General features: G+C 35.1%; 1 protein-coding gene across 2 annotated transcripts in view; it reads right to left on the bottom strand.

Annotated features, from left to right (window-relative positions):
- LOC100800701 (DNA-directed RNA polymerase 1B, mitochondrial) overlaps positions 1-14,437 on the bottom strand; it is a 45,092-nt gene extending 30,655 nt beyond the window's left edge. For both annotated transcript variants that reach the window (XM_006599112.4, XM_041010337.1), the window contains exons 1-11: positions 13,624-14,437; positions 13,262-13,492; positions 13,039-13,172; positions 12,879-12,945; positions 12,655-12,713; positions 12,276-12,393; positions 12,061-12,174; positions 10,775-10,906; positions 10,259-10,675; positions 9,379-9,429; positions 281-351 (exon numbers count right to left, since the gene is read on the bottom strand). In XM_006599112.4, the coding sequence (XP_006599175.1) occupies positions 281-351; positions 9,379-9,429; positions 10,259-10,675; positions 10,775-10,906; positions 12,061-12,174; positions 12,276-12,393; positions 12,655-12,713; positions 12,879-12,945; positions 13,039-13,172; positions 13,262-13,492; positions 13,624-14,322 (2,093 nt within the window). In that variant the 5' untranslated portion in view covers positions 14,323-14,437. The remainder of the gene's footprint in view (positions 1-280; positions 352-9,378; positions 9,430-10,258; positions 10,676-10,774; positions 10,907-12,060; positions 12,175-12,275; positions 12,394-12,654; positions 12,714-12,878; positions 12,946-13,038; positions 13,173-13,261; positions 13,493-13,623) is intronic.
- Between the last annotated feature and the right edge of the window lie 1,686 nt (positions 14,438-16,123).

Genomic DNA, 16,123 nt, shown 5'->3' with positions numbered 1-16,123 from the left:
ATAAATGTAGTTTATAGGCATATAATTTCTTATATAGAGGAAACTGAATATCCTCTATTTATGTATAATAAATACAATAAGCCTATATAAACTCTCATATGTGGTGTATTCATACACACGGTTTCAGCACAATATGCCTCTGATTTGCTTTTTATTTAACAATTTACATGTGTGTGTGTAATTATCATCCTTTCAATCACAGCTCAACCAATAAACAATGAACCACCAATGCCTATATCTCAATGATCAGACTAGCTTTAGAAACGTTAGTGATAATTACCTGGCAGCAATTCCTGAGTAAACATCAGCAGGCTGGTCTCCACCAACAAGATTGACTGCAGCAGCTCCCAACTTCAAAAAAATAAGAGCAGCAAATTGATGGTGAGGCAGAATTAAAAAAAAAAGGAAAAGAGGGAACTGAACTAAGACAATTTTGCCATGCCCAAACTACAAAAAGAAAAATTAGTCTACATGTCTACTATATGATAGAGTGGATATAATTTTGAATTTAAAGTGATTAATTTAAGAGGAATCAATAAAATGAAAGGTGCTGTCATTAATATTTATAAAGAGAGTGATTATTCTTAAGTGTGCATGGTCCCAATTTTCGAAGCATCCGAATATCTATTAGAATGAATGTATAAAAATAACTGTTAAAAACAGTTATTGCAGGACAGTTAGACAACTAACTACTTTTCTTTCACTAACAGAATTCTGTTAGTTAGTTGTTTGTTACTTAACAGAATTCTGTTAGTTAGTTTGTGATTAGCTTCAAGGTCTAGAGTTTTATAAATACCTCCTTTGTAACTGCATTAAAGATTAACTTTTTCAGAATTAATAATATCATTTTTTCCTTTTTCTGTTCTCAATGTTTTCTTTTCTCTTATTTTCTCTGTTCTCTAAATCTGATATCAAACAATAGCAAAAACATACTATCCTCAGTACAACGAAAACTAAGTAAAAAATCCAAACCGTTTCATTCTCTAGTTAGATTATACATATACAACAACACATGATAAATGAACAGGAAATTAAACTAGTGTAAATTGAAATTAGTTGGTTTGCTCACAAAGTGGACCCAGACCCAACGGTTACCCGCAAAAATATCCGCAAGAGGGGAGAGTAATTACCCGCTTATTGGGGCTAGGGATGGGAGCGGGTATTTACCCACAATTTTTTGCAGGGATGGGTGCAGGTACTATAACCCACCTCACCCCGCACAGGTCATATATATTATATATTAATGTAATTAAAATATCTGGTAAGGCAGTAAGTCTTACAGTTCAGTAGCCAGAAGTTTTAAATTCTAGCTCTTACTGTTATCATCTACCTTAGAATTTATATGGGATGGAGGTGAAGAGATAAAACCAAAATACATTGGTGGAGACATGGTGTTTCTTATGGGACTCTCTGACTCGAGCAGAACAGATGTGTAGAAAAGGAATCGAAAGTGGCCTATCGATGTTCCACACGCTGGAGAAATGGAGTCCCTCTCTGAGGGCTGGTTTCAAACTGGTTTGGGTGATGTGCTGGGGGATTCCTCTTCATGCTTGGGATCCGGAAACCATCACAAAGATCGTGCAGGGGATTGGGGAAGTGATGGATGTTGATGAAGATGTAGGAGAGCTCCACAGATTGGATAGGGCAGTGTCCTAATAAAAACACCATAGCTCCCTATGATAAATCACAATTACAGCATTCATCAATGGGGTTGCGCACACGGTTAAGATTGTAGAGGAGATAAGTTGTGGGTCTCACAGCTGCAACTGTAACAGAGGGGATTACAAAGAATCATCTGAAGAAATATCATCAGAGTGGAGCGACTTAGGATTCAACATCCAGTCGGAGGAAGATCAGGAGGACGGCAAGACTCCAGCATCAAACAATGTCTCGGATGCTGAGGGAGACGCAAGGGCTATGGACTGTGGAATGCAATTATTGTCTGCTGGGTATTACCCACACTCTGCAACAACGGTCAACAATGTAGACAGCAGAGACTATTCACCAACTCGTGGACCCACCCACTGCGATTTAGGTGAGACTATATGTGTACAAAGAAGGTTGACACTACAGAACAGCAGGAGGGGGACAAGGAGAATAGCAGAAAGCAAAATATGGCAGCAGAAAGTAACCATATAGGGGAAGCAGGTGCAGCGTTTTAGGGTGAGGAGGGACAAAAGTTCAATAAAAAGAGCAAGAAAGGGGACGAACGGGTCCCACATAGCCAGAAAGATTTTGGATTAAAAGGGCTGCATAGGGAGAAGTGGGAACCAATACAGCATAGCAAAAAAGACAAAGCAGGCTCGGGCAACACCGAAAAAAAATTTGTTGGGGATAAAAAAGGAGTTCAAGGATTTGGGCCTCCAGCTGAATGGGCCCAATAAAAAATGGAAGGTGTACACAAGAGGCTTGGGTATAACTCTTTAAAATACACCCACTCAGCATCCCCTAAACAGAAAACAGGTATCGGGCTGAAGGAAGTTGTCATGTGGGAAGGAAACTCCAAGGATAAAAAGGCCACAACATCAACAATTTCAGCTTCAACATCAAGAAGCTGTGAATTACTAAAAAAGACAGTAAATACCTTGGAAATGGCAAAAAACATAGGAGTCAATTTCAGCAAACATTAGGGAACGATTCTAGGAACACTGATCAACATGGAGGAAAGGGACCAGAGCATAAATCAGAGGAAGGGAAGCAACGTAGGTGATTCATGAAGATTGTAACCTACAACGTAAGAGGTTTGGGGAGGAGTTTAAAATGGGCATCTATAAGAAAACTGGTGCGAAAAAGAGTAAGTAGATATGTTATGCCTACAGGAGATTAAGAAGGAAGCCATAGACAAAACTTTATGTCAAGCTTTGTAGGGAGATGTTGAAGGTGGAAATTACAGCCAGCAATTAATAATGCAGGGGGATTATTGTGTATCTGGAGTGATGCAACTTTCAAAATGGAAAAGAAGGTGACGGGCAATGGTTACATATATTTGGAAGGTACTTGGGCTGGGGATGGTGGAAAAGTGACTATAATCAATATCTACTCCCCGTGTGACATAGCTTCCAAAAGAATTCTATGGGATGAAGTCAAACTACTTAGAGCTGCCAACAATGGGGGTTTATGGTGAATTTTAAGGAACTTCAATTGCATTAGAAGGCAATCTGAAAGAGTAGGAGTGTGTGAAAGGAGTCAGAATGGGGGCAGCATGAAGGAATTCAATGATTGGATTATTGACTTGGATGTTGACGATGTACCTAGTGTTGGGAGAAAATTCACTTGGTACAGACAAAATGAGAGCAAAAAGCAAAATTAATAGGGTCCTTGTCTCGGCTGATGGGTTCTGCAAATGGTAAGACAGAATTCAAATTATATTGGATCATAATTTCTCCGATCATTGTCCAATCCTGTTGCGATCCTCTTCTGCTGACTGGGGACCCAAGCCTTTTAGGTTTCTTGACTGCTGGATGCAAGATAAATCTTTCAGGAAGATAGTTCAAGACTGCTGGATGGACAGTTCTGTATTTGGCTGGGGGCATCTGTCCTAAAAGAAAAGTTTAAGAAGCTAAAGCAGAGAGTATAAGATTCGAATACAAATCACTTTGGAGATGCTCAACAGAAATTAAAAAAAGTGGAAGTTGAGCTCAATAATCTGGAAAAAGGAGATGGAAGGTAGCTGAATGAGGAAGATCAAAAATTACAAAGGCAACTACAAGAGGAGTTATGGTGGGCAGCAAGATCAGTTTTATCCAAGATCAAGATGGATCATAGTTGTCAATAGCGGCCGTAGCGGCCGCTATAGCAGCGGGGCAGAGCGGAGCGGCACCCATTCGCGACGGACACGTGTGTAGCGACACGGTTTCGGGTCGTGGCTGGAGCGGCCGCTATCGCGGCGGAGCATGGCGGAGCGGTGCGGGTTGCGGAAATAGCGGCCGCTATAGCGGCGGGGCGGAGCGGAGCGGCACCCATTCGCGACGGACACGTGTGTAGCGACACAGTTTCGGGTCGCGGCCGCTATCGCGGCGGAGCATGGCGGAGCGGTGCGGGTTTGCGGAGCTGTTTTTCACGCCGCTACTTCGAAGCACTAGAGGTTTTGTTCTGTGTTGCTTCGTCTGCTTTGTTCTTCCAGAGAGAAAGAGGGAAGAGAGAGAGGGAGGGAGGGAGGGAGGGCGAGAGAGAGAGGGCTCTGTGCGGCGCAGTTTTAATATACCATTAGGGGATTCAAGAAAAAAACATATATACCACTAAGGTTGGCTTACGTAAAGGCAAACAATATTAATATATAATAATAATGTTAATAATTAAATAATATAGAAATAATATTAAATAAATATAATAATATCATAATTTTATAATATTAAAAACTTATATATATATATATATATATATATATTTGTTTTAAAGTTTAACATATCTAGTTAAATTGTAGCCAAACAATATTAATATATAATAATAACGTTAATAATTAAATAATATAGAAATAATAATAAATAAATATAATAATATCATAATTTTATAATATTAAAATCTTATGTATATATATATATTTATATTTTTGTTTTCGAACATATATATATATATATATATATATATATATATATATATATATATTATTAATTATTTGTATATTTATATTTTTGTTTTAAAGTTTAACATATCTAGTTAAATGGTAGCCAAACAATATTAATATATAATAATAATGTTAATAATTAAATAATATAGAAATAATATTAAATAAATATAATAATATTAATTTTATAATATTAAAAACTTATATATATATTTTTGTTTTCGAACATATATATATTATTAATTATTTATATATTTATATTTTTGTTTTAAAGTTTAACATATCTAATTAAATGGTAGCCAAACAATATTAATATATAATAATAATGTTAATAATTAAATAATATAGAAATAATATTAAATAAATATAATAATATCATAATTTTATAATATTAAAAACTTTTATATATATATATATATATATATATATATATATATATATATTTATATTTTTGTTTTCGAACATATATATATTATTAATTATTTAACAAATATAAAAAAAAAACATTAGAATAGCGGTCATCCCGCTTTTGGGATCGGCCGCTCCGCTCTGCTACGCCGGTATTGACAACTATGAGATGGATTAAGGAAGGGGATTGCAACTCTAGATATTTTCACTCGACTGTAAATTGGAAGTGGCGTTATAACATGCTTACAGGGGTGAATGTTGAAGGGTGCTGGATTCATGAACCAGGTCGAGTTAAAGAGGAGACTAGGCTATTTTTCAAAAGGAGATTTCAGGAACCTGAGAGGGAGAGACTGAGGCTGGATGGGGTTAGATTCAAGTCCATTGATCAGCAGCATAATGCTTTGTTGGTGGCTCGTTTCAAAGAGGATGAAGTTAGGGCAGCAATCCGGAATTGTGATAGTACGAAAAGGCCTGGACCAGATGGACTGAACTTTAATTTTATCAAACAATTTTGTGATCTCTTAAAACCAAATGTGCTTAGATTCCTAAATGAATTTCATGCCAATGGAGTTTTTCCAAAAGGAAGCTATGTGTCTTTTTTAGCGTTGATCCCTAAAGTAAATGACCCACAAGGCCTCAATGATTACAGACCTATCTCCTTGATAGGTTGTATCAACAAAATTGTCGCAAAAGTGCTGTCTAACAGGCTTAAGAAGGTGCTTCCTTGCATCATCGATGAACATCAATCTACTTTTATGGAGGGTAGGCAGCTACTACATAGTGTGGTTGTAGCTAGCAAAGCTGTAGAAGAAGCAAAGAGACGCAATAAGAGTTGCTTGGTCTTTAAAGTAGACTATGAAAAGGCCTATGACTCTGTGAGCTGGGATTTTCTTTATTACATGATGAATTGAATGGGCTTTTGCGCCAAATGAATTAAGTGGATTGAAGGATGCTTGAAGTCAACCTCAATATCAATCCTGGTAAATGGTAGTCCTAAGATGAATTTACTCTTGAGAGAGGTCTAAGGCAAGGAGACCCACTGACTCCTTTCTTGTTCAACATTGTAGCCGAGGGGCTTCCTAGCTTGATGAGAGAAGCCCAGGAACAGAAGCCCTATGAAGGGATTAAGATAGGAAAGGATGAGGCGGACATTAGCTTACTTCAGTATGTTGATGACACAATTTTCTTTGGGAAAGCATCATTGTAGAATGTAAAAGCAATCAAGGTCTTGATGAGAAGCTTTGAATTAGTGTCTGGGTTGAGGATAAATTTTGCTAAAAGTAAATTCAGGGCAATTAGCAAGTCACATCAGCGGATTCAAAATGCGGCAAATTACCTTAGTTGCAGAGTATTGGCCATTCCCTTCTTGTATTTGGGTATCCCTATTGAGGCAAACCCAAAGCGTAGTGTGATATGAGACCCTATAGTTGAGAGATTTGAGAGAAAACTATCAAAGTGGAACCAAAGACATCTATCTTTTGGGGGAAGGATCACTCTTATAAAGTCAGCTTTAAATTCAATCCCTGTTTTTTCTTTCTTTCTTTTTTCAGGGTCCCAAAGAACGTGGCCATCAAATTGGTGAGGCTGCAACGATGGTTCTTATGGGATGAAAATTCAGACCAAAGGAAGATTGCTTAGGGAGATAATTTGTCTTCCAAAGGAGAAAGGTGGGTTGGGGGTTCGGGATATAACAAAGTTCAATTGCGCTCTACTTGGGAAATGGCATTGAAACCTTTTCCATCATAAGGGAGAATTATGGGCGAGGGTTTGGATTCCAAATATGGGAGATGGAGAAGTCAGGATGAATCAAGATCAAATACCTCTGATTCAATCTAGTGGCGGGATTTAAGACATGTTTGTAATGCTTCTGGGGAGGGGGTTGGTTCAAGGGCGGCATAGAATGGAAAATTGGAAGTGGAACAAAGGTTAAATTGTGGGAAGATGCTTGGCTGACTGATGGGAAGTCGCTGGCAGAAAAATACTCTCGTATATACAGTATATCTCAGCAGCAACAGAATTCAATTCAGCAGATGGGGATTGCAACAGCAGGAGGATGGGAATGGTGCCTATAGTGGAGAAGGGTTTTTAGGAAAGTGGAAGTGGATACATTTGCAAAATTCATGGAGGATATTTAGGCTGTGACAGTGCAAGTTAATCCGTAGGATAGTTGGGGGTGGAGGCTAGACCCTTGTGGGGTTACACAGTGGGAAGTGCTTACAAAGAGTTAGCATCCCAATTGTCAGAAGACAATTTTGATGAGGTATTTAAGCAAGTTTGGAAGCTCAAAATTCCAAGTAACGTGTCTCATTTCATTTGGAGATTGATCCGAGAGAGACTACCAACAAAGGTTAATCTGAGAAGGAAGAATGTGGACCTGAATGATATCCTGTGCCCTTTCTGCAGATCGAATGAGGAGGAGATCCCACTTATTCTTTAATTGTGACAGAATATTGCCTCTTTGGTGGGAATCATTGACTTGGCTGAATATAGAGGCTGTTTTCCCAAAATCACCTAGAGACCATTTCCTTCAACATTGCCATGGATATCTCAAGGGTATTATCTCTCAGTAATGGCAAATATGGTGGACTGCTTTAACTTGGTGGATTTGGTTTCATCGAAACAGAATTGTATTTGCAAATGAAAGGTTTAATGGTCAAAACCTGATGGAGGATGCAATTTTCTTCTGCTGGAGTTGGCTCAAACATTTGGAAAAAGGATTTGATATTCCATTTCACTCATGGGCAAGCAACATAAGGGTTGGGTTTTGTAATCAGGGGGGATTGTCCGATAGGTATTTGATGGAAGGATGTCTTTACTAATTCACACCTATGGAGTGTTAATTCTTGCAATATAGCTTGAATTAGGTTTCCATAGGTCTTCAAATAGTAGGGACACAAAGTACATATATCAGTACCACTTGTACTAATCCCTTTATAATATTATAAATTAGTTTTGCTTATAAAAAAATGTAATTAAAATATGTTACTTATGTAAATAATTTATATTATATATATACTCTTTTGCAAAAAAAAGTAATTATGTTTTTCTAATTTGATAACTAACAATAACAATTTAACAGAGTAGAGAATCTCAATTCAACATACCTATATTAAATTTGTTTCGCATTTTATTTAAGAATATTGAATTATTATTTACTTTTATGTATAAATTTAGGATTTTATTGACAAGTTCTTTTGAGATGGACTTTCAATTGTGAACTGATATTTGTGTTATTTGGTGCTTCAAATTAGTAGTGGAGATTTATACCTATTTAATGACTTATCTTTGTAATGTTGGTTATTTATGACTTAAGTTTGGATCAATCAATGTTATGTTTGTTTGTTTGTATATTATGTGTTAATGCTTTTAATGATATGTTTGGATTATTTAGGAGTGAAATTTTAATTTACTTGTAGTAATTTTTTATTTAATATATTTTTATTGATTTATTAACTTTATACATAAGTGCAGGTCACCGAGTGGATACGGGGGTAGGGATTAAAATTATTACCCGTGCAGGTATGGGGCTGAGTATGGGTATTTAAAAAAAAAAAAACACGGGTATGGGGGTGGGTACTATAGGACCCTACCCAGACCTTACTCATTGCCATCCCTAGGCCTCCCTTGCTTTCTTCCTCCCTCTCAAATACTTATATTTGCCCCCGATCTTCTAGAAAACCCTCTAGCAGTAGCATGCTGAACTGAGCCAGCAATAGCGACATAAATGATTTCAGTGTCCCAACTTCAACAGATTTCAAGTACTACCTCAAAATCCATATTATTGAATTTGATATATCACTTCCAAACTAAGTGAAGGAAAATATCTGAGTTTGACTGGTGACAAATTCTACTTTAGGTCAATTTTATTTTGGCAATCACTATAAAATGTAAATTCATATAAAATACACAAAGAACTATGTTAATTGTAAAATGAACTAGCTCAATGCATTTCATTGGTTTCAGTCTCTAGCATGAATCTGAAATTTTCAAGAAGTTGAGACAAAATAATAAAGAAACGTAAAACTAATAATATTTTAATACTCTCAATCAACTTATACTGAATACCAATCAAATGCAACAAATGAAGTCTTACTCTCACAGATCACACAAAGGAGCTTTAAAAAAACCATTTTCGCATGAAGGGTTCACTTTTCTTGAATTTGAGTTGGGACTAACTCAACCTCAAAATTTAGCTCATAAGGTGAACATTGTCCAACCTTTATAAGCTCTACACTTTGGCCATAGTTATAGTCATTGTGGGATCACGAGATTTGTGGCATAAAGAACATTGCAACTAAACATTTATCAAACTCCTATATAATTCCCACCCTATCTGATATACACTAAATGCAAACCAAAACTTGGAAAAATAAAATATGAAACAGAAAGTTAGATGTTCATTTTACCTTGTCCCTCCCAAGTGCTGCATAGTGTTGCAAGCCATTGCATGAACCATCCTAGCAAGTATGGAGAAAAGTTAAAATGAGGAGACTGTAGAGAAATATTAAAGCGTCAATTAGTGGCCTTCAAGTCTCAACTTCATCAGCATGCATGCTCATGGTGAGTGACTCGTAAATGTCATAGCAATACTGTTTTGGGATGCAGTTTAAGTATACCAACTTTGTTGAATTCTGAAATTAATAAGGTATTGGATACCTGAAAACCTTGCATTATGATCGAGCATTACCTCATCCAGGCTTGCTATAAAACAAGCCAAGCCCAAACCAGCCAGGGTTTTCAATTACATATTCCAAGGTAGGACTGAATGAAAGCTCAAGTTCTTATTCATTGAATGAACACAATGTTGATGGAGACAAGTATGCAAGAAGAAAATACGGCTATAATATAATTTTACATGTAATATTGATATTGATTAGATATTTGTCACAACTCAATTTTGAAATGTGCCATGGGCAAACATCCAAGTAAACAGAGTTTAATAAAAACAAGTAAAACAAATAAGAATCTGCCTTGTGATGTGATTATTATAATTGACACATTCTTAACTACCATGTGAGTAATGCAGTATTATATTACATGTTTCCCCCAATAGGGAAATGAAAAAAACTTCTATATAAATATATGCCATTCAGATAGAACTCCAATTTAAAGGCCTTCAGCCTCCCGCTAATGCCTGTTTCAGAAAGAAATTATCATACTGTTCCAGTTTAGATGAAAAAATGTCAATCTAAAATAGTAGCTTGGTTTTCCTTTTAATTATAAAATGCAAAATCAGTCAATATATTTGTTCCCAAATAGCAATTTCTGACATCTCACACAAGGTACCTGGTGTACTGGCATATGAGAAATGGTAGTCTCAGGAGTTGGGCTTCTCAATGCTTCCGAAAGATTGATGCATGCCGCCAAGCACTGAAAAGGATCCTCTGCTTGCAACCACCAGTGTTTTCCTTCAAGAGGCCTGTCTGCAGAATCAAATATATCATCCAGGTGGTTCTCAGTAAATGATATTCGGCCATCATAAGATAACTTGTCGACACCACCAGCATACAAATTTGCAAGATGTATTTTTAACCAGCGCAAGCCTGACTTCCCTAGTGAACGTCCCTCTGCAAACTCAAGTATGCCTCGGCATAAATCAGAACCAAGATGATTCAAATATGGGTGCATGGGATAAGCTCGCCCTCGAAAATCAAGATTGTGAGGATAATAGAAGGCTTCTTCATCCTTCATCTTTCGAGCAACCTACAGCGAAAAAAGCCAGTGCAACAATGAAGAATGCAACATCACCTGGAAAGCATTTGATATATAACTCAATCTCTTCAGGGGAAGGAGATTTCTTACAGCAAGTTTAAGTTCTATGTCACATCGCTGTGAATGTCTCTCGCTATTCTCCTTTTTCACAGCTTTGACTTTCCACTTCCATTTTCGGATTTCTGCTTCATCTATTGTATCTGGTTCCTTAGGGCTAGGAACCTTTAAGATAAAACGATAACTCAATCAAAAAGCCATGGAAAATGAAGAGGCACCACTGAAATGGAAAATTGCACTTAAAGAAAAATAATTTCGGAGGCACATACAAAATAACCAAGACACAAGCATTCAACATTTTCTGAAATTTAGGATATAAGATTGTGAATATTCACTTCATTAAAATATTTAAGGATTGTTTCATCCATGTTAGGATTAATAATTTAACATATAATTTTAAGTTTGAAAAATGCCTTTTTGTGTGTAAAGATCTAGGGGAAATAGGGAAACAGTGAGAATTTGGGGGAAGGTTTCAGGTCTCTTTCAAGACCTGTTCAATCTTTTCTTTTTTCTTTTGTGGAATAATAAAGGATCTTAGAATTTGGGCTAATAACTCAACCTCAGAATACCAGCTTGTAAGGTGAGAACCACCTAGGCCTTATTATAAGCACTACTTAGGTCATATATCTGGGTGATGTGGTGAATACACCCCATCACATTGAAGATGCTGGAAGCCTTAGACAGCTATTAAAGCATCTTTCCAACAAAGGAAGATTCTGGAATTTTTACGTGGGGTGGGGTGGGGGGTGCTGCAACAAAAACATTAGAGAAATCTGTTGGAAATAGGAGTATTTAATGTTTATTGCCCTTCCAAGTAGCTTAGTTAGTGTTTAGCTGAGTTTAATGTATCTTAGGAAGTTATGATATTTTAATTGTTCTCTTGAAAATTCCTTTTCTTAGGAAGTTGAGTGGAAAACACTCAAGCACATTCAGAAAATTCCCTTATTTTCTCATATGGAATCAGAGTTCCCGATCTAAAGTGGGCTCTGCTTTCACAAAAGAAGTCTCTGAAGAAGGTCTGACTGGGCTCTTGAAGCTGTCGGATATCCAAAAACCTATGAACCACAGACACTTTCCATGTCTGAAGTGTCACTGTGTCAGACACGTTTTGAACACCAACACTTGTTCAACACTTGCCCAACACTTCTTATTAGGTTTTCAATTTAAAAATGATTTTTTGTTGGCTTAGACAATTAAGCAGACACCTTTACACAACTCAAACACTTGAAGATCATTTCTTCCAGTATAATGGGTTATGTTTTGAGAGAATCTAGGAGTCAAACAGATAGATTTAGCAAGAAAGTTTGTTTAGTACTCACATTTTCACGATCCACCAAATCAGCCAGGCGTCCTCCATTAGCCCATATTTGATCTATCACACAGAGCACCCTTTTGTTTACCCTCCATTTGGTATTGCCAAGGGTATTAAGGGCCTAGTTACACAATAATACCAGAATTAATTTCAACAACTATTAACTGCAGACCACAAACAGACTTACAAATGCACATACATTTTAGAAAAGAATATCCCAACCTCAAAAACAGGATCAAGTTGACTCTTGGGAGCCCTCTTAACTGCTTCACGTTGCTGCTTTGCTCCATGTACTCTCATAACATACGATGGCAAAAACAAGTATGCTCCTTTGTCATACCTACAAAAATATTGCAATAAACATAACAGAACTTAGTCATAACTCACAATTCCAAGCTTCATGTCAATATGTTCTCATCATAAAAATAAATTTAGTAAAGCATACAACAAAGTAATGAGATGTTTGAACTTGTTCATATGATTCAAATTATACTATCAAAATTGTAGGCATTATACAAGGCAAGTGCACTAAGATGAAATAGAAAGAAAAAATTTAAATCTTTACAATAAAAAAAATGAATTGTATAAACATTTGCAGTACCCTGTCCAGTTTATAGGTGGCACCAACATTGGCATATAGGGGATGACCATGTGCCTTGCCTGTCAGTATAAACACATTATGATGTTAGCATCAATCTCATGACCTTGAGCATGAGAAAACAAATGTATAGCTGAAAGTACAAGACCATAATAATTCTGCCTAATAACCCTCTTAATGAAATGTGGACATGAATTCAAGTACAAACATTCTCTAGAGTTACTTACAGACTTTTCAAGGCCATTTTGCACCAGAGGATCACATTCAATAACACCATATCTCCTAGTTTCCCTCCTAGTCAAGTAGAAAGCATCCATTATTTAAGAAAGAAAAACAAATTGTTCAAATTTATAGACATTGATTGTGAAAATGTGCTATCAATCTCACTGTGACTCATTTGAAAGTGTTCTAAGGGTATGTCTAAATGCAGGGTGGATATCTGGTGGACCATCTCCAATCTGATTGGTAGGCGGTTGAATGTAGGCTGTTTCTATTAACAGTTGCATCAATCGAGAACCAACCTGGTATTTACAATAAATACATAAATACATTGTAATACAAACAGAAGAAACTTTCCCTGTTCATTGGTACAAATACAATCATTACAAACCTTTACTTGAGCTTCTTGTCCCCAAGTTTTCCAATCATCTTGTCTCCCGATTATTCCCATCGCTTGTAGCTTCTTCTGTTTTTTCATCAAACCAGCAACTCTTTTCCGAAGTCTGCTCTGCTTTTGTTCCATTTCCCCGTTCTCTTCGGTCAGTTTTCCACTTTGTTCTACCGGTGCAAGATGAGATGATTTGTTCTCCTTCTCCCTCTTCATAAATTGGTATATCCTAGCCTGATCCACATACATACAAGGTTAGAATTTAAGTTAATAAACCCTTGGATATTGTGAATTCGCGATAGCAACGTCCAAGTAGAACAATAAAAACTGGAATCAAACACTTTTTACTGAAGATAATGATATACCTCGTTCTCAACAGCTTCACCTATTTGACAAGCGGCTTGAATGACCCGAGCGGTGCCAACCCCATTAGCATTGGTCATCAACAAGGCCATCAACTTGTGCATGGTGACCACAGCCATCATGTCAGCGGGCAAGTCATTGAAATAAGGAGCATGGCTCATCCTGCACTTGCTATCCTTGCAAAGGTCTTGATCAGCGAGAATTGCATTTCTTAGGGGCTCAAACCAACCCAGAAAGAGTGACTTCATGTACGGCAAATTGGGAGCAAGCTTCTTGTCACGCATGTCCTCCAACAGTTCCCCGTACTCTCTTGCTGCTTCTGCCCACGCCTCCGTCTCCGATTCTATCTGCCTCCTCTTCAGCAACTTGTACTTGTAGCTGCTGCTGTCCACTTTGTGTTCTGCCTTCGCCATTTCCTCCAACAATTTCTGAACCTCATCGTAGTCATCTTCGGTGTCCGTCGACTCAATAGCCTCCGCAACGCTAGCATGACCTCTGCCCAGCACCATCCAAGACCACGACCAAGAAGAAGAACAAGAAAAACCCTCGTGAAACACAAACTTGGACTGACTCACCCCGACTTCAGGGAAACCCTGAAATGTTTTACATGTTTGGGGCTTACAAAATCTCGGAGATAAAGAAGAAACACGGAAGTTATTCCTTAGGGTTGAGGAAGCTCGCTTGGCCAAGTTCGTCCACATTATGGACCTTAGAGACAGAGGCAAATGTTATGTTTATGGTAAAGATCTGAGACAAACATCCAGCCCAGCCAGCCGCCTCTAAACCCTCCATAAAACCTATTATGTCTTGCCCCTCCTACTATGCATTTCAAACCGGTTTCGGGTCTCGGTTTCCTCCCATTTCCTTTTTGGATACTTTTTTTAATTTTTAAAAATGTACATTACTAAGAAAAATTCAACACGTAATAAATTTTTTTTTTAATTTTTAAAAGCATTTAATTTAATTTAACTATCTAATTTTTTGTTTATTTCAGATATATACATATATTACACACATAAAAGTATTTTAGCTTGTAAATTGTACAGAATAAATATTTATTTTATATAACTAAATTTTATAATAAATAGATACTTCTAAATATATGAATTTTATTCTAATTAAAATTCATAATAAATAAATATTTTTATAAGTATAAATTATATTTTATATTTATGAAAATAATTTATATTGTGATATTGGTTATATTTGATAAGATAATTTAATTAATTTTTAATTTTTTTTACTAGATGAAAAAGTAATTTAATTATTTAGTAAATAAATATTTTTATAATAATTTTAAATTTTTTTTGGAGCGTTATTTTGGTTATATTTCACAAAATATTTCAGTTAATTTTTAATTTTTTTTACTAGTCAAAATTATTTTTGTCTGTTTGATTAACAAATTTTTTTTAGTAGTGTTAGTTGAAGTAGAGTTTTTTTAAAATATTATTTTTAATTTTTAATATTTATTTTTCTTTTTTTCTTTAACATTTATTAGATTTTATTTTTAATATTTTCTATATAAGGGATGATTTTTTTTTCTTCTTCAACTCATATAGGTAGGATTTTATATTTTTTATCTTTCTTTTACATAAGATAAGGTTTTCTCATTTTCACATTTTTATTATATAAGATATTGATAATGATATATAACAAGTTATTTTATTTTGTTTTATTATTATTATTTGTGGGTTATTTTTATATTACCTTTTTTTATTTTAACCATTGTACTATTTATTATATTTATTTTATTTTATTTTATTTTAATTATATAATAATTGAAAGTAAAAAAAAATATATAATTAAAGTAATTGATCTATAAAAAAAATATCATTTTTTGTGTTTATTTTCAAAAAATAACACTTTTTTGAAATGTTAGTTATATCTTTGTATATTTATTCTTTCTTTCCTTAAATATTTATTATATTTTTCCTTTTTAATCTTTTTCATAGAAGGTAAGACTCTATCATACTTTTCTCTTATTCCACTAGGATTTTATTATTTTTATATTATTTTAGACTAAGATAGGATTTTCTCAATTTTTTATTTTTATTATATAAGATAAGATATAAGATATTGATAATGATAGATAATACATTCATATTTATTATTATTATTATTATTATTTGAATTTTTTATATTACACTATTTATTTTAACCATTATACTATTTATTTTATTTTATTATCCCAAACTTATAGTTCAAGATATTGATATTGTTTTTTTTACTATTTTTTCAGTAAATATGTTAATCTTAATTATTTATTTTAATTATTACTCTATTCACTTTATTTTTTTGTTATTTTTAATGTTATACTTCAAGATATTTTAACCATTACACCAATTAACTTTATGAAAGTGTGATATTTTATTATTGTTTAACCATTACACACTTACATCAATTAACTTTATTTTTTAATTACTTCAATTGATTTTTTTACCTAACACTTATGAATCAATAAGTTAATTTAACATCTTTTAGCTACTAGTTACAAGTTCTTAG

Source organism: Glycine max, chromosome 16 (assembly GCF_000004515.6).
Source record: "Glycine max cultivar Williams 82 chromosome 16, Glycine_max_v4.0, whole genome shotgun sequence".
Classification (NCBI taxonomy): Eukaryota; Viridiplantae; Streptophyta; class Magnoliopsida; order Fabales; family Fabaceae; genus Glycine; species Glycine max.
This window is presented reverse-complemented; position numbering and strand designations above follow the sequence as displayed.